This window comes from Tiliqua scincoides, chromosome 5, assembly GCF_035046505.1.
Source record: "Tiliqua scincoides isolate rTilSci1 chromosome 5, rTilSci1.hap2, whole genome shotgun sequence".
NCBI classification, from domain to species: domain Eukaryota; kingdom Metazoa; phylum Chordata; class Lepidosauria; order Squamata; family Scincidae; genus Tiliqua; species Tiliqua scincoides.
In genome coordinates, this window is record NC_089825.1 from 1,724,570 (window position 1) to 1,749,814 (window position 25,245).

General features: G+C 49.6%; 1 protein-coding gene across 1 annotated transcript in view; it reads right to left on the reverse strand.

The window, feature by feature from the left end:
• The window catches only part of WNT3A (Wnt family member 3A), a 95,086-nt gene extending 76,020 nt beyond the window's left edge, over positions 1 to 19,066 (reverse strand). Inside the window, exon 1 of the mRNA XM_066627233.1 lies at positions 18,996 to 19,066. Within this exon, the coding sequence (XP_066483330.1) occupies positions 18,996 to 19,066 (71 nt within the window). The remainder of the gene's footprint in view (positions 1 to 18,995) is intronic.
• Between the last annotated feature and the right edge of the window lie 6,179 nt (positions 19,067 to 25,245).

Below are 25,245 nucleotides of genomic sequence, written 5' to 3' on the forward strand. Positions count from 1 at the left end.
CCCATTATCATTAATAGGGCTTACTCCCAGGAAAGTGTGCAGAGGATTGCATCCCTAGAGTGGTTCCTGATCAATGGTGTCTTAATAGACAAGACAGGACTTGCCCAATGCAACTATTTTAGGAGACCTGGGTGCAACTGACATCCTCTGCCCTGTTTGTCCACACAGTCACAAAATACTATGACTGGTGAGGTTATGGGCTGACAGGAAATACTTTAGAAAAAAATATGCCCAAATTTTTCAAGCCCCACAGAGTGACTTGAACATGCCTTCTGAGGCAGGGCCTGTATTGTGACGCAAGCACACAACTACAGGCAGCACCTTGTTTTGAATACACCATGGCAGAATTAAATACACCAACAACCCTCCTTTTTTGCCACACAAGGAGGCAAGAGACATAAAAATATAAGAGAACCTTCCTGGATCAGACTGAAGATTCATTGCCCAAAGTGGCCAATGAGATGCTTCTGGGAAGTGCAGGAGCAGGGCAGGAAGGCAATAACCAGATCGACCCTTGCATGTTCTGCAAACCCCCTATAGAGTTAAGTCCCCAAGCTGCTGTTTTGATTCCTTTCCTTCCTGTAATTTAGAAATGAAGAGGGGCTTGTCTACATGAAGTATAAAGGCTGTCTCCAGAAATCTGCATATCTGTCTAGAACCAGACTCTAATCTGAGACTGATCTCTGTTTAGCCAATGGTGCAGAGAGTAGGATAATGGTGCAAGAAGGAGGATGAAGGAATGCTGGGACAGTCCTTCAGCCCAAATCACCCTTCTCTTTATAAAGCAAGGTGTGATGACTTTGAATCTGAGTTGTGTGGAAAGGAACCAAGGCCCAAGCACACAGGGGTGTGGAAGAGGCTCCTCTGGATACTCTGTGGTGGCAGAGAGAAAGCATGAAAAAAGAAGTGGTATCACCCCCTTGGGGTGTGCAAGGTTGTCCCTTCTTTGAGTTCTATAGATTACATTGGATTTTTACACATAGGAGGTTATTATAAACTCTATGGGGAGTTCCCAGTTGGGACCAGTTCTGTCCTGGAGGGACTGCTGGACAGGAACCATTTCTGCCTGGCAGGAGCTTGACTTGACATTCAATGTCTGGGAGAGGAGCTCTCAGATTTCTAATTGCACAGCCCCCAGGAAATGCTGCAAATTAGGGTTACACCAGTACTGTACTTTCAACAGTCACATACACTGATAAGTCTGGTTGTTCTTCAGTTCTCTCCTGCCTGGGTCATTCAACAAGTCTGAGGTCACCCAGAAGACCTGAGTTTCCCCTTGTGTGTGAAACTGACTAGCACCGAAGCGCCTGTCATCTGCTGAAGTCAGTTTCACCACCACTCCATCCTCTTGTCTGAAACCAGCAGAGATGACTGCAATTAGGAAAACAGGAGGGACAAGCTTTCTCTCATTGCTGGTGCTACACACCCACCTCCATTGTGTTTGCACAGTGAAGAAGATTGTTCCTATTTCTGCGGAGAAGCACCTAGGCACAAGCCAGCAAAGGTACAGTAGTCTTCACTAAGTGCCATTGAAATCAATGGGATTTATGTTAGTCATGGCGACCCATTCCATTGCTTTCAGTGGCACTGGATCACACCCAGTTTTTGCCAAATTGTGCCCACTGTCTGCGCACATGTCTTCATTCCTCACTGTGAGGACATGTGAGGAATGTCTTCATTCCTCACTATCATCACCAGCATACTAGATCCTAAATGGTGAAATGGGTTTGGTCTCATCATAGGACTTAACACACTTTCTGTTTTTGCTTTGTGCTTGGATTATGTAGGGTGGCCTCCCCTCCCCCCCGACACCCTACTACAAGTTGTTTTTCAGGGTCCTTGAGGCAGCCAAATCCAAGGAGAGTTGGAATCTGGGGAAAATAATCAAAACCTGGCATAGATCAGTAGCTTGTTGATTGGCACAAATGCTTCCTTGGCATAATTTAAGATGTCTTTGTTACAGCTAAGCTGATATCATAATAGCTGTGAAGGTGGCCCACTCTGTCTGCTTGCCAACATCAACTGAAGACAGCTATTAACTACTTTTCATTCCACACCGGCTGGTGCTGCCAGGATTCAGATCCATGCAACGGAAAAGAGAACACGAAGCCCTGATATCAAGTGCCAAACTAGACAGTGCACAGGATGTATGTTTGGAGTCCATGAACTTGTGTGTGTGTGTGTGTGTGTGTGTGTGTGTGTGTGTTTCAATGTAAATCAAAGTCTCGAAAGACTCTGATCTGAGTCAGGAGTGCAGGTAGGATATCTCTACCCCACTAACAGTCCAAATCTGAACTGGGACTCCTATTTGCTTCCATTTGGCCCAAGAGGGAAGCTCCCTTTGACATTGTGGGACCAGTGGTGTAACTAGAGGGAGTGCAAAGTTTTGCAGGCACCTGAACGTGCAAGCGGCCCCTCCCTTCAGAGCCAGGTGTATGCCTCTGTTTTGCTTCCCACACCTGGAATGGCTCTGAAGGGAAGAGGTCACTTGCATGCCCCAGTGCGTCGTCCTGCAAAATTTAGTGCTTTGTACCCCCTTTAGCTACGCCACTGCATGGAATTTTCTCTCTCAAGCCAAACAGAACCTACAGATGGGCCCAAATTGAACTAAGACCACAGACTAGGGCAAAGCACTAAATCTGCTCTTACCAGAGCTTCTGTACATGATGTGCTCTGTGATTATCTGAACTGCATTCATTGGACCAAATATGCATGTTAGAAATGCACAAAGTCACAAGGGCGCAGTGAAGCAGTCGTATATCTTACTGTACTGAGCTCCCCCAATGTTCAGCCACCATTTACTACACTGTTGTTCAATGCTTCTCTTCAGGAAATGAAATATTCACACAGTGGAGGTTGCTGATTAAATGTTACATTCGAACAAATCACAACAAAATAAGGACAAGACTGGGAATGGGAGTGTGGATTGTGTGTTTGTCTCCTTGGGATTTGATGCTATGATGAGGGGTGGAAGGAAGCCCCAAATTTGGCCTCCACACTCCAGTAGCCTATTGATCACCTATCCCTACAGTTGAATAAGCAGCAGCTATTTCTTAGTGTCCTGTGTATTTTCCTGCTTCACGAAGGCAGAGTTTTCATAAAAATCACCCATCAGGACGTCAGCCAATACTTTTGGTTCATCACTCTTCAGTGGATTCATCCAATCAGCTGAGCACCATAATAAGGCTGCAATCCTATACACACTTTCCTGGAAATAAGTCCCATTGAACTTAATGGGATTTACTTCTGAGTAGACATGCATAGGATTGTGCTCTAAGGGCCCAGTCCTATCCAACTTTCCAGCACCGATGCAGCCCTGAAGTAACTTCCTCCTGAGCTAACAGCCACTTCCTGCTTCCTCCCTAGCTCTGTCAGGTACGTTCTGCAAACCCAGATGTTTCTCCACTACCTAACAATTGTGCCTTCCCTCCTCCAATATCATTCCCTGTGATGATCGATGCCATCCTTCCATTGTCACAGTCAAAACAGGACATTCGGCTCCCACCACACCTTCTCTCCTTTCTCTCTACAAGCTCCTCAGAGGTCAACCTCCATGTAAGAATGAAGCTACTCAGCTTGTCTTGGCCGGCAGCACCCCCTATGCCCCTTAAGCCTCTCCAAGTTGTCTTGTTCAAAGAGGATTCCATCCTGAAAGTCGCAGTGACTTGGGTCCAAACCCAAATCTACCTTGGGCCAAATCCTGGTTAGAATATCCAGTCCATTAAGCATGTAGGAGACCAGCAACACACCAGTAGCTTGGCTCAATCGCAATCTTCCTCACTAGTCCTTAGGGCAGCTCTTTGGCACCCACCATTGCATGGCTCAAGAATGGTTCCAGCTGCCTCCTTGGCTGGAATGCATGTTGAGCAAGTGGTGCACAATTCAGTCTTCCAAAGAGGCAATAGCATAGAGTGACTCAGCAGCAAGAGGATTCACATGCGCTTGTGAAATGTTTGGTAAATGTTGCCATTATTGCTCATAAAACACTTCTCAGGTCAGCCTGGTTACTCCAACCACAGCCTTGAGGAAGAGGATCAGAAGCCAAAACGTCCACAGTCTGGAATGGTGCATGGATAGGAATCTAGCAGAATAGCGATTGTGCATTCAAGAGTGTGGGGAAAGGTGAAAGGCAGGGGCTTCAGGACCCCTGAGAAGGAGGTTGCAGAACACGCTGTGCCGTTTGAGATTGCAGGTGAGGGGTTGCTTTGAATGCTCTTCTGAAAAAAGCATCTCCCCATAAACAGAAGAGCAGTGCAACAGCAGGAAGACTGGATAACCTTATATGCCTGGATTTTCATGACAATGATGATTTAGACTTTTGCACAGTTATTGACTCACTGGTTTGTTTTATCCAGACATCACGTCCTTCCTAAGGACCTGGCAGCCCAAACCTATGTGTGTCTACTCAGAAGTGAGTCCCATTGAGTTCAGTGAGGCTGACTCACAGGAAAGCATGCATAGGATTGCAGCCTGGGATGCCTGGCTTTTATCCTATTTTGGTATTAGAAATACCATCGCAACATGTAAGCTGTTCCCAGTAATGCTGCTTTTTGCAGGGTCATCCCCAATGCTCTTCAGGTGCTCTTCAAGCTGTTTTGGAATAGCACCAAGGGTTCCAATCATCACTGGGAACACTTTGGTCTTCTTCTGCCACAGTCTTTCATTTTCTACTTGTAAATATTTGCATTTTTTTCCCCTAGTTCTTTTTCTTCTACTCTCCTGGTAGAATCATCACCTGGTATTGCTATATTGATAAGAAGAGCCCCGCTGGATCAGGCCAAAGGCCCACCTAGTCCAGATTTCTGTATCTCACAGCGGCCCACCAAATGCCCCAGGGAGCACACCAGAACACAAGAGACCTGCAAGGCCTCCTGGGAATTGTAGTTAAGAACATAAGAACAGCCCCACTGGATCAGGCCATAGGCCCATCTAGTCCAGCCTCCTGTATCTCACAGCGGCCCACCAAATGCCCCAGGGAGCACACCTGATAACAAGAGACCTGCAAGGCCTCCTGGGAATTGTAGTTAAGAACATAAGAACAGCCCCACTGGATCAGGCCATAGGCCCATCTAGTCCAGCCTCCTGTATCTCACAGCGGCCCACCAAATGCCCCAGGGAGCACACCAGATAACAAGAGACCTGCAAGGCCTCCTGGGAATTGTAGTTAAGAACATAAGAACAGCCCCACTGGATCAGGCCATAGGCCCATCTAGTCCAGTCTCCTGTATCTCACAGCGGCCCACCAAATGCCTCAGGGAGCACACCTGATAACAAGAGACCTGCAAGGCCTCCTAGGAATTGTAGTTAAGAACATAAGAACAGCCCCACTGAATCAGGCCATAGGCCCATCTAGTCCAGCTTCCTGTATCTTACAGGGGCCCACCAAATGCCCCAGGGAGCACACCTGATAACAAGAGACCTGCAAGGCCTCCCGGGAATTGTAGTTAAGAACATAAGAACAGCCCCACTGGATCAGGCCATAGGCCCATCTAGTCCAGCTTCCTACATCTCACAGCGGCCCACCAAATGCCCCAGGGAGCACACCAGAGAACAAGAGACCTGCAAGGCCTCCTGGGAATTGTAGTTAAGAACATAAGAACAGCCCCACTGGATCAGGCCATAGGCCCATCTAGTCCAGCCTCCTGTATCTCACAGTGGCTCACCAAATGCCCCAGGGAGCACACCAGATAACAAGAGACCTGCAAGGCCTTCTGGGAATTGTAGTTTAAGAACATAAGAACAGCCCCACTGGATCAGGCCATAGGCCCATCTAGTCCAGCCTCCTGTATCTCACAGTGGCTCACCAAATGCCCCAGGGAGCACACAAGGCAACACATGATTTTGACTTGTTTTCCTTTGATTTTCTTTTTCTTTTCTTTCTTCTTGAAATAATTATTTTTATTTTTATTATTTGCAAGGAAAACCTACATGGCGGAGGTTCAGTAACAACCCCCTCCACCAGCAATCTAAAGTGGTACAGTCCATTCTATCACCCCCCCCCCCTTCATTTGTATGCATGTGTTGATCAGGTCTCCTTAGGGTTATTCATGCACTGCATTGTATGTGCGTACACTGCGGTGTGAGAATAGTTGTACATGCATCCATTTTAGAAGGGAACATGGGGACTGGCTCTCTCTCAGATAAAGAATATAAGTTGTGCGTGTTACTTGTGCGTGTTAGTTGTGTCTGCATATTGAACATAACCCATAAATAATTCTATGGGCCTACAGTTCAATAACTATGCGTAGGTTATGCACAGATTGTCTGTGTGCTGGATGTAGCATCTGAATAGGGCTAATTCATGTGTTACATTTTTGTCACATTCTAAGGAACTCCTCCTTTCAAGTGCCCCAAAACATCAGTGGGGCACGGATCAGCAACCAGTGAAACACAGCCTCGGTGTGAGTTTGCTTTATCCCTCTGGCCAAACCAGCAGCAATACTCTTAGGATTTTATAGCTGATGAGGTGGAGAATTGCTTTTGTGGAGTGCCACACATGCTATTATGCCTGACCGGTGTTTGTGAGCACGTTGCAGCTCCATAAACTTAAACACACATTTCCTTCCCTGCTTCACATACCTGAGTGGAGAGCTGGGAAGGCCCCATGAAGTGATGAGCTCATACATTCCATTCCCCCCCCCCCTTCCGGATCTTTTTCCTACTGTACATTCTTCAGGGCTTTGTCCCATTCAGTGGCATATCTAGAGGGGGTGCAAAGCACTAAGTTTCGCAGGGAGCCTCACTGCAGCATGCAAGGGGCCCCTCCCCCTCAGAGCCATTCCAGGTGGGGGGAGCAAAACAGAGACATATACCTGGCTCTGGAGGGGAGGGGGAGGGTCTGCTTGCACACCACAGTGAGGCTCCCTGCAAAACTTTGTGCTTTGCACCCCCTCTAGCTATTCCACTGGTCCCATTCAGTTCTAAATAGTTCCAGTTCCAATGACTCTAGCTGCTTCAACTCAATGCCTTTGACAAGGAGCCTTCAGACATGCCAGCAGTCTGGGTTTATTGAAGGGGTGTTGGAAATCAGAGGCAGCTTTTCAGTGCATCCCATCCCAAAAGTGACATACATCTGTTTGTACCTGGCTCAGAGCAGGATGCACTTCGATCAGTGGCATAGCTAAGGGGGTGCAGGAGGTAGCAGTTGCACTGGGCAACAAGCTTTAGGAGGGCAACAAGCTGAGCTTGAGATGAGATGTTATTATAACACAGGATAGAACCAATAAGGTGTTAATATGCATCAGTTCTCATTTCCATGTATCATAATATAGCTACTCCTGCTAATTGGTAAAGAGGCACTTTTTCAAATGGTGCTCCCCTTAGATTTAGTAGGGAGAGAATAACTGTCCCTCTTCACCCCAGCACAGTGTCTCTAACCAATAAAGGGCACACTTTTTATTTATTTATTTAATTAATTAAATTTGATTTTGTCATGGGAGGGGGGTGGGCTACAAAATCTTCTTTGATCCCAGGCAGCGTATAGATGCCTTAGCTATGCCACTGGCTGGGGGAGGTGGCAGAGCAAGTGGGTGGTGAGCTGCTGGGGGGAGGAGGCAGGTTTTCCCTTGATTTTCATTTTTTTTAAAGCCTGGGTATGATGTCACTTCCGGTTGTGACATCACTTCCGGGGCATCATTTTGTGCTCTGCACTGGGCTACACATTCTTTAGCTACGCTACTGGCTTCAATTCCCAGTCTCATGCCATTGTCAGAGCTCCAGGGGCAATCCAAACATAACCCCCAAAGCTTCAGCTGGTGCGCCAGCTGCGGCCATACTTGGATCGTGCAGACCTGGCCACGGTGATCCATGCCACGGTGACATCGAGGTTAGATTATTGTAACGCGCTCTATGTGGGGCTGCCCTTGAAGACGGTTCAGAAACTGCAACTAGTGCAGAATGCGGCGGCCCGTGTGGTTACTGGAGGTAGGCGGTTCGACTCTGTCAGTCCGCTTCTCCAGTGGCTACATTGGCTGCCCATTCGTTTCCGGGCCCAATTCAAGATGCTGGTTTTGACCTTTAAAGCCCTATACTGCTCTGGGCCAGGGTATCTTAGAGATCGCCTGCTCCCGTACAATCCGGCTCGTCCTCTTAGGTCATCAGAGAAGGCCTTTTTACAAGTGCCGCCGCCTAGGGAGGTACGTGGGGTGGCGGCAAGAAATAGGGCCTTCTCAGTAGTGGCACCAACGCTATGGAATTCCCTTCCCCTTGACTTAAGAACGGCTCCCTCTCTTGTAACTTTCCAGCGAGGTCTGAAGACCCTTCTGTTTAGACAAGCCTTCTGAGTTCCTGGCCTGTTAAACATCTTTTAACATCTCTTAATATTTTTTAACATCTGTTCACAGGCCTGATCCTTTTCTAATTTGCTGCCCTATGCTCTTACCTGACTAGTTTTTATCTGACTACTGTTTTTATGATATGTTATGTTTTTATCTGCTTTTAAATTATGTTTTTAACTGTTTTAACCTTGTTTTGTAAGCAGCCTTGAGTCCCTTCTGGGAGAAAGGCGGGGTAAAAATAAAGTATAATAATAATAATAATCTGCAAGTTGCATCTCAGCTTCGCGCCCCCCCCCCCCCCAGTCAGCCTGATGGTCAGCTGAAGCAGTCAAAGGATTGGTACATCTTGCTCACTAGTACTTCCTCTGGAAGCTCTTCTCCATGGTTTCAGGCAGAGAAGAGTATTTTCCAGGCCTACTTCAAGATGAACCTGCTGAGAAGGTCTGCAGGCAAAATCTGTGTACTCCCGCTCAAGAACAATCCCGTTCCTAGCACATGAGGACACAGCCACAGCGATGCTCACCTGAAAATACAGGCAAGGGGCTCTTGAACTAAGATTTGGTCAGAGGATATCCCTTGACATCACTGAGCTGCCCCCACTTTCATGGGCTGGTGCTCCCATGAAATACTGGTATTCAGTATTTGTCCCTATTGTCATCATGCCATGGTTAGAGTCCTGGGTTAGAAGTCTCTCCACCCCAAGGTGTGATGTCTGCATTCCTCCTTCATGCATGTACTACTAGCTCCCTCGGAGAAGCACTGTGTAGGACCCTCCCTTCCTCATAAAATGAACCAGTCTTCCCACATTTATTTTGGCCCGTCCTTGAGATTCCTTAAGTGCTTCACGGTGGGGGGGGGGGAGATTCTCCAGATTTGCCCCCTCATTGCACTGTGGGCACAATCTGGTGACATCCTAGAATGTCTTGAACCAACTTTAGAGATTCTGCTTGAAACTCCTTTGCCCCCCACAGTTCAGATGGGTTGAAACCAGAGTGGGCATAAGAACATAAGAACATAAGAACATAAGAACAGCCCCACTGGATCAGGCCATAGGCCCATCTAGTCCAGCTTCCTGTATCTCACAGCGGCCCACCAAATGCCCCAGGGAGCACACCGGATAACAAGAGACCTCCTCCTGGTGCCCTCCCTTGCATCTGGCATTCTGACATAACCCATTTCTAAAATCAGGAGGTTGCGCATACACATCATGGCTTGTACCCCATAATGGATTTTTCCTCCAGAAACTTGTCCAATCCCCTTTTAAAGGCGTCTAGGCTAGACGCCAGCACCACATCCTGCGGCAAGGAGTTTCACAGACCGACCACACGCTGAGTAAAGAAATATTTTCTTTTGTCTGTCCTAACCCGCCCAACACTCAATTTTAGTGGATGTCCCCTGGTTCTGGTGTTATGTGAGAGTGTAAAGAGCATCTCTCTATCCACTCTGTCCATCCCCTGCATAATTTTGTATGTCTCAATCATGTCCCCCCTCAAGCGTCTCTTTTCTAGGCTGACGAAGCCCAAACGCCGTAGCCTTTCCTCATAAGGAAGGTGCCCCAGCCCCGTAATCATCTTAGTCGCTCTCTTTTGCACCTTTTCCATTTCTACTATGTCTTTTTTGAGATGCGGCGACCAGAACTGGACACAATACTCCAGGTGTGGCCTTACCATAGATTTGTACAACGGCATTTTAATACTAGCCGTTTTGTTCTCAATACCCTTCCTAATGATCCCAAGCATAGAATTGGCCTTCTTCACTGCCGCCGCACATTGGGTCGACACTTTCATCAACCTGTCCACCACCACCCCAAGATCTCTCTCCTGATCTGTCACAGACAGCTCAGAACCCATCAGCCTATATCTAAAGTTTTGATTTTTTGCCCCAATGTGCATGACTTTACACTTACTGACATTGAAGCGCATCTGCCATTTTGCTGCCCATTCTGCCAGTCTGGAGAGATCCTTCTGGAGCTCCTCACAATCACTTCTGGTCTTCACCACTCGGAAAAGTTTGGTGTCGTCTGCAAACTTAGCCACTTCACTGCTCAACCCTGTCTCCAGGTCATTTATGAAGAGGTTGAAAAGCACCGGTCCCAGGACAGATCCTTGGGGCACACCGCTTTTCACCTCTCTCCATTGTGAAAATTGCCCATTGACACCCACTCTCTGCTTCCTGGCCTCCAACCAGTTCTCAATCCATGAGAGGACCTGTCCTCTAATTCCCTGACTGTGGAGTTTTTTCAGTAGCCTTTGGTGAGGGACCGTGTCAAACGCCTTCTGAAAGCCCAGATATATAGTCCACGGGTTCTCCCGCATCCACATGCCTGTTGACCTTTTCAAAGAATTCTATAAGGTTTGTGAGGCAAGACTTACCCTTACAGAAGCCATGCTGACTGTCCCTCAGCAGCCTTTTTGTAACTGCTGCTGAGCAATTGGGAGCACAAAACTCTTTCTTGATCTCTACAGCAAATTACCCAGTTTTGCAGGCTAGTGAATCCAGTTTAAGCAGCACTGATTTAACCAGACCAATAAAATAAAATAAAATAAAATAAAGGAATTAATTTATACAAGGAAACAAATTAGGGGTGTGGTGGGAGGGGCCTGCTTTCCAGGCTGATGGCTCCCATCTCCACAACATCCACCCAGGCAGACACACCTCCCAGCTAGTTTGCGGTCCAAATCTCTGTTTGATGGAGAAGAACACACACCACCAGATGCCAGATCCTATCTGTCTCTCTTTGGTTCTCTGGTGAAGAAAGTAGGGCTTCAAGTGAATCATCCATCTCTAAAGGTAGGATTCCGGATATATTCAAAACCAAGGAGGAAAAAACAGCTCAGGGTTTTTGGAGGAGCAGGGACTTGAGAGCTGCTACTAGTGGTGTAGCTAGAGGGGGTGCATAGCACTAAGTTTTGCAGGGAGCCACACCATGCTGTGCAAGCGGACCCTCCCCTTTGGAGCCATTCCCGGTGGGGCGGGGGGGGGACAAAATGGGAACATAAGCTTCTGTTTTGATCCCACTGCCCAGAGTCCAACTGCTCCCACTGCCCAAAGTCACCCAGAGCTCTTTGCACACCCCAAAGGTGACCTACAAAGGCATGTTTCACAGGAGCCCAGGCCGCTGGGGGGTTCATTCCGTGATCAACCCCCCTGTGTCCAGTGGTACTACTTGTGCTCAAGCAAGCAGGTCTAGGGCTGAAGCCACCCAGGGCTTCAATGTCAGTAAGTGTAAAGTCATGCACATTGGGGCAAAAAATCAAAACTTTAGATATAGGCTGATGGGTTCTGAGCTGTCTGTGACAGATCTGGAGAGAGATCTTGGGGTGGTGGTGGACAGGTCGATGAAAGTGTCGACCCAATGTGCGGCGGCAGTGAAGAAGGCCAATTCTATGCTTGGGATCATTAGGAAGGGTATTGAGAACAAAACTGCTAGTATTATAATGCCGTTGTACAAATCTATGGTAAGGCCACACCTGGAGTATTGTGTCCAGTTCTAGTCGCCACATCTCAAAAAAGACATAGTGGAAATGGAAAAGGTGCAAAAGAGAGCGACTAAGATGATTACGGGGCTGGGGCACCTTCCTTATGAGGAAAGGCTACGGCGTTTGGGCCTCTTCAGCCTAGAAAAGAGACGCTTGAGGGGGGACATGATTGAGACATACAAAATTATGCAGGGGATGGACAGAGTGGATAGGGAGATGCTCTTTACACTCTCACATAACACCAGAACCAGGGGACATCCACTCAAATTGAGCGTTGGGAGAGTTAGGACAGACAAAAGAAAATATTTCTTTACTCAGCGTGTGGTCGGTCTGTGGAACTCCTTGCCACAGGATGTGGTGCTGGCGTCTAGCCTAGACGCCTTTAAAAGGGGATTGGACAAGTTTCTGGAGGAAAAATCCATTATGGGGTACAAGCCATGATGTGTATGCGCAACCTCCTGATTTTAGAAACGGGCTATGTCAGAATGCCAGATGCAAGGGAGGGCACCGGGATGAGGTCTCTTGTTATCTGGTGTGCTCCCTGGGGCATTTGGTGGGCCACTGTGAGATACAGGAAGCTGGACTAGATGGGCCTATGGCCTGATCCAGTGGGGATGTTCTTATGTTCTTATGGCAGTGCTCCAATCTCCCTGGGAAAATGCATACAAGGTCTGGTGAAAACACACACCCCCAACCCAGGATGGCCTGTAATCCTACTGAGTTGGCTCAGCGGAAACTTATGGAATTGTGTAGACACGTGTGGAATTGTGTAAAGGAATTCCAGACATGTCTACTCAGAAATAACTCTCACTGCAAGTGGCCGAGCTTACTCCAAGGTAAGGAGGTCTAGGATTGCAGCCAGATTACAGTGTCAAGACTATGCACCCACAGCAGTGTAGCTGGGGGTGGGGGAAAGCACTAAGTTTTGCAGGGAGCCTCACCCTGGCATGCACAGCCCCTCTCCTTCGGAGACATTCCAGGTGGGGGGGTGCATATGTTTTGCACCCCCCACCTGGAATGGCTCTGAAGGGGCGGGGACCCCTTGGACGCCAGGGTGCGGCTCCCTGCAAAACTTAGTGCTTTGTCCTCCCAGCCAGGGCCTGTGAGAGGAATTTTATCTGGGGGTACAAAGTTTCTTTTGGGCCCCCTTGCAAAGGGGGAGGGGTGACACAGAGTGGGGGAGAGTGGTGATGGGTGAGCAGAATGGGGGCAGGGAGGGGCAAAACAGGATGGGGGGAGGATGGAGGCAGCTGGAGAAGTCTTTGGAGTCCAGGTCTACCCACTCACCGGCATCAGCAGCTAGATACAGTTATACGGAAAACCAAACACGCTTCTATGTCTCTAAAATCTTTCAAATATAGAAAATCACTGAAAAAATTAGCATTGTCAGTCATCGTATTTAGGCTCACACTGGAATGGAAAGTGTGTACCAAAACCTGCTTCTGTAGTCCTGCAGCTGTGACCCTGAGCTCCTGCACACTCCTCCGTGCTAATCTGATACCCAAACCAAAGAGCTATTGCAGCAAGCCAGATTTGACACTGTGTTAAGGGCTCCGGAGCTCCTCCTGGTAAGCAGATAAGCCAAAGAGCTACTGGAGCAGTTCCCTTTCCTCCCAGATTTGACCCTGCCTTGAGGAGTGTCCTTTACGCATTCCTTGGCCCAGCATCTATGGCTTGCCAGTAGCCGCAGCCACATGCTCCTGGTAGTGTCCCCAGCATCCCCTGCGGGCAACAAGTCTGAGTAGAGAGGAAAATGTCCGATGCCAGGAAATTTCTGGGCCCCCTCCTTTGGCTCCTGGACCCCCTTTTTGACCTGGGTCCGGGCACAAATTGCCTGCTTTACCCCCCTCTCCTAGGCCCTGCTACCAGTTATGCCACAGTGCATCCTGATCCTGCCCCCAATCTTGGCTTGCAGCCATACAGATCCTAAAACAAATTTAAAAGGAAAAAACCACAGCTGCTGCCCCCCTCATTGCCCCCCTCATTCCCAGAGTGCAGAAGGAGCCATTGATGCCCCTTCCTCATTCCGTCCAGTAAGAAGGCTGCAATCCTATCCACACTTATGGGGGAGTAAGTTCCACTGACTCTAATAAGAGCCCTTCTTTCCGAATAGACCTGCTTAGGATGGAGCTGCCAGTCTAGCCACGTCCACGTGTAACTGAAAGAGACACGTGTTATTTCCCCTCCCGCGCCGCTTCGTCTGTCCTGGACCAAATTTGAGAATGCAGCGCTCCTCGGGGCAGAGACCTGCCGTCTCAGGCTCCGGGAAGCGCCAGAGGGCCTTCCGCGCATCAGATTCGGGGAATGTCAGGAATGCGGGTCCTTCTCCGCTTGGGAACGTGGCGGGGGCTGCATTCTGCGTCCTGGGAGGTTTTTTTTTTTTGGGGGGGGGGAGAACAAACCTTTCTTTTTGGCAAATGGCTCCACAGGCCAGGTGTGCAGGCAGCCTGTCTTATCAAGAAGCGTATTTGCATTTTATTACCTTGTGCCCTCTGTCATACCTGAACTATGTGGGGAATTCTGCCTTGCAGCCCCCCGCCCCCAATATACTGTATATAACCCAGACAAAACAAGGGCGCTTGACAGACACAGGCGACCTTTCCACCCAGTCCCTTTTCACACGCTCTGTTCCAGTAGCGTAGCTAGAGGGGGGCAAAGCACCAAATTTGGCAAGAAGCCTCACCGCGGTGTGCAAGCGGCCCCTCCCCTTTGGAATCATTCCAGGCGGGGAGGAAAGCAAAACGAAGGGGAGGGAGTGGGGCCCCTTCAACGCCGTTGCGGTGAGGCTCCCTCTTCCCTGCAAAACTTAGTGCTTTGCCCCCCTCTAGCTACGCCACTGCTCTGCTCTCCTGTTGTACAGACTGTATACTGTACCTCCCTCCTACTGGGTGTGTTTGTGTGTCCTGCAGATTCCCCCCACCTCCCCTGCACACCGAATTGTTGTATATTAATCCTGGTCCTTTTTGAATTGGGGAAGGGGAGAGAATAGGAAGGGGCTCCGGATTTCTGTCCAAAAGGTAAATGTCCTTAGATTGGAGGAAAATTTCGGGGGGACGGGGACGGGACTGGAGCTTGAATGGGAGACTCATGTGCAGAGAGGCACCCGCACCCTTGGCCATTCCATGCAAGTGATAAGGGGGGGGGGAGCAAATCCACCCCACCACTTCAGAAGCCTTGCACTACATCGGACCTTCAACCGAAAGCAGTGGCATAGCTAGAGGGGGTGCAAAGCACTAAGTACGCCTGGAATGGCTCCAGAGGGGAGGGGAGGGGCCCCTTGCACGCCGCGGTGAGGCTCCTGCAACACTTAATGCTTTGCACCCGCTCTGGCTACTCCACTGACCGAAAGGACCGGATCAGACTGAGCCCGAAACTTCTTCCCTTGCCCGGGAAATCAGGGGACTTGACTTCTCCGGCGTCTGCTTAGGGTCGCAGCCTCGGGCTGTTTTCCTTTACGTGCCCCCACTACATTGCCCAGCCCCACCCCAAAAAACAACAACAACAACAGACGTTGTAGAAACTGGAGCAGATTCCCCCAGACACAAGCGTTAGATACGACTATACATCTACAGTTGAGTGTGTATGTGTTTAGGGCTCCAATACTAGCCACACTTCCCTGGGAGTAAGTCCCATTGACTATAATGGGACTTAATTCTGAGTAGACATGCATAGGCTTGTGCTCGAAGGCTGCGATCCTATGCATATTTGCCCGAGAGTAAGCCCCATTGAACACCGTGGGACTTACCCCCGAGTAAGCGTGCATGCAGAGCTGCTCTTCAGCCCCTCTGTTTCGGTTTAACCACCTTGCGGATCGATGGCTCGCCTTTTCGGGGCGGGGGGGGGGGAGTGATGCACGATCACAGAAACCTGCTTGCAGCAGGTTTTTCAAAGGCTTGCATGACAGGAAAGGGCACTTAAAAATGTGTACTAATAATAATAATAATAATAATAATAATAATAATAATAATAATATTATTATTATTATTATTATTAACAATAACAGTGCAGACTAACTACGTTTTGGTTACACCGCACAGCTGGTTGTCTGGCCAGTGAGTCCTCCTCCAGTGGCGTAGTCAGAGGGGGTGCAAAGGGAGGAGCGCCTTGCGGACCCGGGTGAGGCTCCCTGCAAAACTTAGCGCTTTCCACCCCCTCTAGCTACGCCACTGTCCACCTCCAGTTTTGGGTTCCTTTTAGAAATTTCCTCTTGCCCAGTACTGAAAACAGCAAGCGGTTTGGGGGGGGGGGGGGATAGATATCATTTTAAAAACATTTGGGGGGGATGGGGGGGAGATCATCCGCCATTCGGCCTTCACAGACGATCACGCGTGTTTATTCTACTCGAGGCCAGAATCTCAGCTCGGTTCGCTGGTTTCTCAATCCTGCAGGCAGAAAGTGGCAAACAGGTGCAGCTACGCTTGGCAGAGAATCGGCTCCTTTGGAGGCGTCTCGCATGCCAGGGCTTGCAGCGATCGAACGTGTGGACCAGCCCGTCTGCCCACTCCATTCACGTGTACGTGCGGAACCGACGGTTTCGTGGGAAGGCTTTCTCAGAGGCGCTGCCATTCTTCCCAGAATTGCACCCAGGACGGGGAAGGGCTGGATCCAGCGGGCCTTAAACACGCAGTGGGGAGCGTCAGGAGGCGGAGGGGTACATGTTGGGCGCCCCTTCCTCTCCTGGCACCCTAAAATCGGTTGCAACGGGGAGCCAGCTCTACGCCTGACCTGCGATTGCTGTTCCAGTTAACCCATTTCTGCCCAGCCCACAGGTGAACACATTTGATCCCTGTTGCGTATTTGCAACGTTGGGCAGAAATGATTTTAATGTGCAAGGGGTGACTTTTTTTCTGCTGGGGGGGAGCGTTCAGACATGACATCTCCCTCTCTCCCAGCGGCCTGAAGGGCCACAATCCAGGAAAAAGCTTTGCCACTTAACTCTGCAAACTGTATAAACCCGAGGAGAGGAGATTCCACGAAGCTCCTCTCTGCAGGAGTGTGAATGCCGCGTCCCCCGCTCACACACAGCCCTGTGTCACAGCAGCCCTGGGGGTCTCTCGCTACTTGATGCTCCCATAACACTTTGGGGAGGGGGGAGGATGCGGCCAGTGGCGTAGCTAGAGGGAGTGCAAAGCGCCACGTTTTGCAGGGAGCCTCGCCGCAGCGTGCAAGCCACCCCCCCCCCCGCTTCCAGGCGGTGGGAGCAAAACGGAGGCTCCGAAGGGTCCCCCTCCTTGCACTCTGCAGTGAGGCTCCCTGCTAAACCGGGTGCTTTGCCCCCCCTCTGGCTACGCCACTGGACAGCGCGCTCCTGAAACACTCCCGGCCGAATCTAATGGGAACTCGCTGAACTTCTCAACACTGCGAGCCGTGATCGTGTGAACGTGCAGGAAGAGGGCAGCTGGTCCCTTGGGACCCCGATCGGAAGGGCTCTGCGGCCGGGCTGGGGACTGTCCAGGACTGGGCTGGAGAGGAAGGCTCCTTCCTCGCCTCATTCCAACTCCCGGAGTCTGTAATTACCGCCGAACGGGCCGATGTGCTCCGACATGCCCGCCTCTCTCTCCCTCCCTCTGACTGCCTCTCTCTCTCTCTCTCTCTCTCTCTCTCTCTCGCCCCTGCTCGGGGTAGTCCCTGAACATTTTGCGCGGAAAACCAGCCTTAAAGGGACCCCTCCGACATCTCCCAGGACCTGTCACCACAGAGTGCGCGTGTGGGGCTGATCTTTGCCCAGCTCCCCCTCGGATCTCCTGCCTGGTGTGGGTCTCTCTGCCCTTCCCAGCAAGAAGAAGCAAGGAGGCCTCCTCACTCGGCCGGGGAGGGCACTAGACCGTTGGCTGACCGACCCACGCATCCTGGGGCTGCAATCCCAGCCACGCTTTCCTGGGAGTAAGCCCCGTTGACTGCAATGGGAGTTACTGAGAAGACAGGCAGTGGGCTCTTAGGGCACGATCCTAACCAGGTCTACGCAGAAGTTCTATTTTGTGCAATGGGGTTTACTCTCAGGAAAGTGTGGTTAGGATTGCAGCCTTTTAGCCCGATCCTAGCCACACTTTCCTGGGAGTAAGCTCCATTGACTCGAATGGGACTCACTTCTGAGTAGACGTGGATAGGATTGGGCTAAAACAGTCAATTTCCCCTTCCTGGTCTCTTCAGGCCTCATCAGTTTCACTCCCCCTGTTCAGGCGAGCGCAACCGGGTAGGAGAGAACCCCGAGAGTTGAGGCAGAACCAAGCAAGTCTCTCTCCCCCCCTCCCCAAGAATTGAATCGAAATCTCCATCCAGAGTTAAGGGGCTTAGGTTGCAATCCTATCCACACTTACCTGGGAGTAAGCTCAATTGATTATAATGGGACTTACTTCTGAGTAGACATGTATGGGATTGGGCTCTTAGGGGCTGAAAAGCAAAGGGAACGAGGGAGAACCTCTTCAGATTCACACAAGGACACCCCCCCCCCCCAGATCACAACACTGAAAACTCAAGGAAGCTTCACCTTTTCAAGGAGGAATAAAAAGACCGGGAGAGAAAGGAAGTGGGCAGATGTTCTGGTTTTCTAAACCGCTTGCAGATCACACAGTAGGTGGATAGAATCCATATACACCACCCCCAAACCCCCGGAGGTTATTGACAGACAGTTACGGGTCAAAAACACAGGCAGGAGCCGGCTTGGGGGCGCGATCCACTTGCAGTCTCCCCCACCGCCTGGCCTTCCTAGTATTAAGAGAACCCCACATCTGATTCGACACCCTCTCCTCTGCTTTCCTTCTTTCCTTTCAAAAATATATTCCTCAAGGCGGGGGGGGGGGGAGAAAGCCTTTCCCTTCCCCCCTTTCACCCCCCTCCTTCCACATGACTAGCTTAAAATCACCTTGGAAAAACTCGTGTCGACTTGTATCATTATCTGTTTAATTCACTCAGGAACTTTTGTTCTTGGCAGGAGAGGATCAAAGCAAAATTTTTGGGGGGAGGGGGTAAACCCTCTGATCTCTTCCCACCTTTTCAGGTGTCCCCCCCCCTCCGTGTTTTGTTTTTTTTTTTAATACAGTAGGAGAACGGTGGATCTGGGCTTGCCCAGTCAAAATAAACACAGCGCTTAGATAAATAAAAAGACATCGAAACAGGAGCCCTTCGAGGAACCAGCAGCTCCTCCCCCCCTTCTCCAGGCACCAGCACCGGGCTCTGGGGAAGGGGGCCCAACTCCTCGCCCCCTCCCCAACGAATTCATCAATAAAGAAATCAAACTTACCACCAGATGGGATAACTCGCGAGGACTTGGGTCAGCCCACCAAGGAACAGGAAATATCCCAAAAAGGCCATCTCCTTCTCAAACGTTGATAAAAAAAAAAAAAAAAAACTTTTAATTTGTGTCTCAAATAAAGCAAACTTGCTGAATACAGGGGAGGGGGGCGGAGGGAATACTCCACCCCCCGAAAAATAGAAGCCACCCAGCCCAGGCAGGTAGATGGTTGAGTCTCTGGCTCTGCCTGCATATATTCAGCAGAATCAATGGCAATATTTCTGTTTATTTCAGGCTTCCTTCCGCTCCTCTCTCAGCAGGCAGTGAAATAGACAAGAAATTAAATCAGAATATCAGGAAAGGGTTGTTGTTTTTTGGGAGGGGGGAAATGCCTCTTCTTGCAGTCAAGACGATGAAGGCAAACATTTAAGAGGAGAAGAAGAAGGGGGGGAGTCTCAAGAAGCTTTTCTGGAGAGGGAGAGGGCGGGAGAGACCCAATCAGCTCGGATCGCCAAAGGGGAAACGCGGGAGCGCTCCCTGCGACGCGGCAGTCCCGAAAGGCCGGCGAAGGAATGAGCTAATTGCGGGGAGATAGTGTTTTAATACTCATTAAGGACATGTTGGCCCACAAGCCGCGGGGGGGGGGGGGATGGAGAGCGGGCAGAGAAAAGGAAAGGAAGATTTAGGGGGCTTAAATAGGAAGGGGGACCCCTGTGGCTCAGGGTAGCTATAACAACCTGTCCGGACTTCACTCCCAGCCACTCAAATGCCAAACAGGCAGGGGAGCCGAGAGCCCCCCCTCCACCTATAAAATATGGGCCTGCCTCTTGGAAAGGTCTCCCAGCCCCCCACTTGGGTGCATAAGTTTATAGAGAGATTTGTCAAGCGCGATTCTTCATTGGCAGCCCAATCCCATCCACACTTCCCTGGGAGTAAGCCCCAAGTAAGACTCTAGTGGGACTTACTTCTGAGTAGACATGCCTAGGCTTGGGCTGTGAGACAAATACACAGGCAAGAAGCATTTTCAAGCTGGCTTGAGCGTTTGTTTTACATCTCAACAGGGACGGGGAGGAAGAATTCTTGATTTCAGCGAGGGTGAAAATTGGGGGGCGAGGGATTGCTCACGAGGGCTTTGCTCCCGAAACACCCTTAAGGGCAGTGGCGTAGCTAGAGGGGGGCAAAGCGCGGAGCCTTTGCAGGGAGCCTAACCGCGGAGTGTAAGGGGCCCCTACCCTTCGGATTCATTCCCCCCTCCGCTTGTAATGGATCCGAAGGGGAGGTGCCCTTGCACGCTGCTGCGGTGAGGCTCCCCTCAAAACTTAGTGCTCCCCCCCAGCTACGCCACTGCCGCCGAAGGCGATTTCTTGGAAACTCGCGTTTCCTCGAGAGCAAAGGAGCTCAAGACTGCGATGTTTTGCTCACTTACTTACGAGTAAGCCCCTTTCTGAGCTGACTTCTACCCCGATGTATTTAGACGTGGGCCGATTCCTGGAATCGGTTTGCACTCCGAATTCTTGAACTGAACTGGGCAGAGCGGGGCTGGTGTAGATTCGGGGCGGGAGACTCAGTCACCTCTAAGCCACAGCCAAGACCAGTCGGGGAACTTCGACTTAAACCGGTTTCTTCCGAATAGGGAACCGAAATCCAAACTGAGACACGTTTACATGGGAGTAGATCCCCTGGATGTCACCGAACGTACTTCTGTCCTTGTCTGAGAGTAAAAGCCTACGCAGAGCTACTCAGAACTAAATCGTGTGGAGTTCCATAAGACTTACTCCTATGTAAGCATGTGCAGGATTGCACTCTGAATATTTCATTCATTCCTCCATTCCAAATCAAATATTTCAAGTAAGCTCAGAAGAAAACTACGCATTTTGGGGGGGGGGGGAGAAAAGAGCCCAGAGACATTTGGAAGAAATGCCACGCAGCGATCCACAACTCCTGAAGCCGGAGTAAGCCTCTAGCATGTTAATTTGAAGCGGGCTCCATTGAGGTCGGCGGCCCAATCTTACCCATGTCCACCGGGGCGTAAACTCCTGCAGAGTTCAATGGGGCTTACTCCCAAGTAAGCGTGGACAGACTGACAGCCTTCCTCCGGCTTAACTGGGTTAGAGGCTAGGCTGCACACCTGCCACGTCCACGCCTGAAATTGACCTCAGTCAAAAAGATACATACATCCCTGGGCGAGCGAATAAACTCGAGATCTTGGGTTTAAGGTTATTTACTGGGCTTACTCCCAAGTAAGCGTGCATGGGCTGGCAGCCTTCCTCCGGTTTCATTGGTTAGGAGCCGGGGTTCACATCTTCCTCGTCCACGCCTGAAATTGACATCAGTCGGATACCTACATCTTTGGGCGAGCAAATAAACTCGAGATCTTGGGTTTATTTACTGGGCTTACTCCCAAGTAACCGTGCTTGGGCTGGCAGCTTTCCTCCGGCTTCACTGGGTTAGAGGCTGAGGTTCGCACCTGCCACGTCCACGCCTGAAATTGACACCAGTCGGATGCAGGCATCTCTGGGCGTGTGAATAGACTCTTGAGTTTAATGGTTAGCGTTGGACAAAGAGGTGGGGAAGGGGCTGTAGTTGAGGCTGATTTCAGCCCTAGAAAACTGAGGCCTTCCCCCCCACCTCCCAGACGCTCCTGGACCCTCAACAAAACTCCACATTGGCCTATCGCTCCTTTCCTTATAGTCCGAACCCTGCGCACATTGACTCGGAAGTCAGCCGCGCTAAGTCCAACAGGACTTACTCCTGAGTAAGGACACATAGGACTTGATAAGTCCAGAGAGATCCCAACCTGTCTCCCCCGCTTTGGTGCTGTTTTATAATCTTGGATGTTGAAATTATACAGGATTGGGACCGGATGAGATTATTATTAGTACAGCTGTAATAAATTAAAGTATTATTAAAAAAAACGAAAATAACCATTTTGGGACCTGCAATGGATTTCTTGACACTTCTCCTGATTTTCTGGGAGCATTTCATATTAAAGGTTCTATCCCACCCCCTCTTCATAATTTTGGGGGTGGGTTTGGCTAAACTGATACAAGCTGGATCTTACCACAATATAATATTATTGTATATTATAATACAATCATATAGTGCAGTATTAATATTGTATTATTAATACTAACGAGATTGTATACAAATAGAATTCTATTATTCATATTTAATACAATATTAATATTGTACGAAAACCGTTATTATATACTGTACACTGTAATCTAAGGGTCTTCTATAACATTTGGTTTTTATATATACATTTTGCTCTCTTTTCCGTTGGGAGACCCCGATCCACAAACCCCTGGAGGGGGAATCCGAACATATGTGTGTTTAATAGGAAGCTCAGTTGGTGTAGTTTAGTAGAATGTTTACTACAGAGTTCAGTGGGGCTTACTTCCAAGTAGGCAGAGGTAGTGTGATGGCCGTGAGCTCGGCAACAAGTCTGTGGGGAAGGAAGGGCCGTTGAAATCCATCTGGTTTACTTGCGAGTAAATTCCGTTCGAATGTCCAGAGCCCGGCAACGCTGAACCGAGTCAGTGCCAGTGGCGTAGCTAGAGGGGGGGGCAAAGCAGTAAGTTTCGCAGGGAGCCTCCCTGCAGGGTGCAAGGGGTCCCTCCCCTTGCTTACGCCTCTGTTTTGTTCCCCCCTGCCCGGAATCAACTTGGTGCTTTGCCCCCCTTCTAGCTACACCACTGATGGGGGTGGGGGGTGAAGAAAGGAGGCCAGGGGAGAGGAGAGGGAGGCAGCCAGCCAGCCAGCCAGCCAGCGGAGCAGCAGAGCCGGCTCTCTCCAGGACTTTCCCTCCGCATTAGGTGAAAATCCCAGGCAATTAGAGCATTACAGGGAAGGAACGAGGCCTCGCTGTTCAAAGGCCGGGGATTTTCACAGCCCTTTCAAGGGAAATGGCTTCAATTTCAGACTGAAACGCGCACACCCAAACACGCGTCCCCCGAATACACAAGCAGGAGGAGGGGCTGGCTGGCGATGTCTCCTGGCCGATCACAATGGGATGCTTCTTAAACAGCAGCATCCTAGACTTCTCTTCATTCCCCAGTCTTTCGAAGCTCCACGAAAGCTGCCCTTTCGAAACGCCTTGCAAGACCTCAGCTCCCCAGCAATGGAACTGTTAAACCTGAGCTGCTGATACCTTTTTTTTTAGAGTTATGTTGAGACATGAACAGGGCAAGCCTAAAACACGTTGATTTGGAAGGAAGTCCTGTGGTCTACACTACAGCAGTGTTTCTCAGACTGTAGTTTGGGACCCACTAGGTGGGCCGTGAGCCAATTTCAGGTGGGTCCCCTTTCATTTCAATATTTTATTTTGAATCTATTAGACAATGCTCCCATGCTATGTAACTGCATTTGGGGAAATGTCACAGATCTGTACTTTTAACAGGCTACTATGAAGATGCCTTTAACAATGATAGTAAATGGGACCTTCTCTTGGGTAAGTGTGGGTAGGATTGCAGTTTAGGATTGTGAAAAATTTTCCTGCTTGATGATGTCACTTCTGGTCCTGACATTTCCGGTGGGTCCTGACAGATTCTCATTCTAAAAAGTGGGTCTCGGTGCTAATGAAATGAGAACCACTGGTTTATAGGACTTACTCCCCAGTGGGCATGCCTGTATTTAAGAAACAACAGAGAAATTGTTTATTAACTTATCTTTTAGAAACTTGAGTTTCTTGGCAATGGGAAAACCACTGGGCGATTTTATTTAGTCATGATGCTGGCCAAGCTGAGAGTTTATTAAAATAAATGTTATAGATTACACTCTCATCTTTTTTCAATGCTCTGAGATCTCAATCCTAAATCTAGCTCAGTGGTGTAATTAGAGGGGCCGCAAAGCACTGAGGGTGCAATCCTAATCAACTTTCCAGCATTGCATAGTTATGCCAGTGGGGCACTTGTTACATCCTGCATTTGGGAGGGGGGGCAGTCATGGAGGCCTTCTGAAGGTAAGGCAATGTTTGTTCCCTTACTTTGGAGTTGCATTGCCCTTACCTCACTGCTGGAAAGTTAGTTAGGATTGCTCTTTAAGTCTTGCAGGGAGTCTCTCCACAGCATGCCAGGGTCCTCTCCCCTTCAGAACCAGGCAAATGCCTCCATTTTGCACCCCTCCCCCCAAATCTGGAATGCCTCCGAAGGGTGGAGGAGGGGACCCTTGCATGCTGTGATGAGGCTCCCTGCAAGACTTAGTGCTTTGCACCACCTCTAGCTACACCACTGAGCTAGCTGCAAAGGTAATCCTATTTCATTAGGTTAGAAGGTGCAGATCCTGCTTGTCTCCTCCACAAAGTCCCCCCCCCCTCAGCAGTCAAAAAGCCAGCTCATAAAAACATATGAACAAAAGCAGAAACCAAAGGTGCTTAAGAAAAGCAGCGCAAATCTAAGATCTGGCCCAAATACACTTTTCAAACACACTGGAGGAACATGGAAATATAGGAAATTAATCTCTTGTGGCAGGGAGTTCCACATGATGGCTGTCACCATGGAAAAGGCCCTCATGGGGGGACAAAGATTTGGAAAGAAAAAAGGCCATCCTTTAGGTACTTTGGTCCTATGCTGCTTGGAACATAAGAACACAAGAAGAGCCCTGCTGGATCGGGACAAAGGGGGTCCATCTAGTCCCGCTTCCTGTATCTCACAGCGGCCCACCAGATGCCTCTGGGAGCACACAAGACAACAAGATCCCCACATCCAGTGGCCACTCCCTTGCATTTGGTATTCAGAGACAGCCTTCTTCTAAAACCAGGAGGTTGAACATACACACCATGGCTTGTATCCTGTGATGGATTTTCCTTCATAAATCTATCCAATCCCCTTTTAAAGACATATAGGCCAGGTGCCATCACCATGTCCTGTGGCAAGGAGTTCCACAGATTAATCACAACATTTTTCTTTTGTCTGTTCTAACTCTCCCAACATTCAATTTTAGGGGATGATGCACACCTGTGAACAAGGCCCACTGCCTTAAAAAGCCATACAGAATGACTCCAGGGAGACAAATCACTTGTTAGGGTGGGGAGTGGGGGGAATTCTCCATTAGGGGTGCTCTTTGGGAAGGGCAGAGTGGTGATGGTTTGGGGCTCACATGATCAGGCCTTCAGAGTGTCTTTGCATCCACATGTGAGCCTGCCTCAAGTCAGGTCAATGGTCCAGCTAGCTCAGTGTTGTCTTCTCTGACTCAGAGTGGCTCTTCAAAACTTACGGCCCATGGTCCTCTCCCTGCAGATGCCAGAGGTCTGACATGCGTA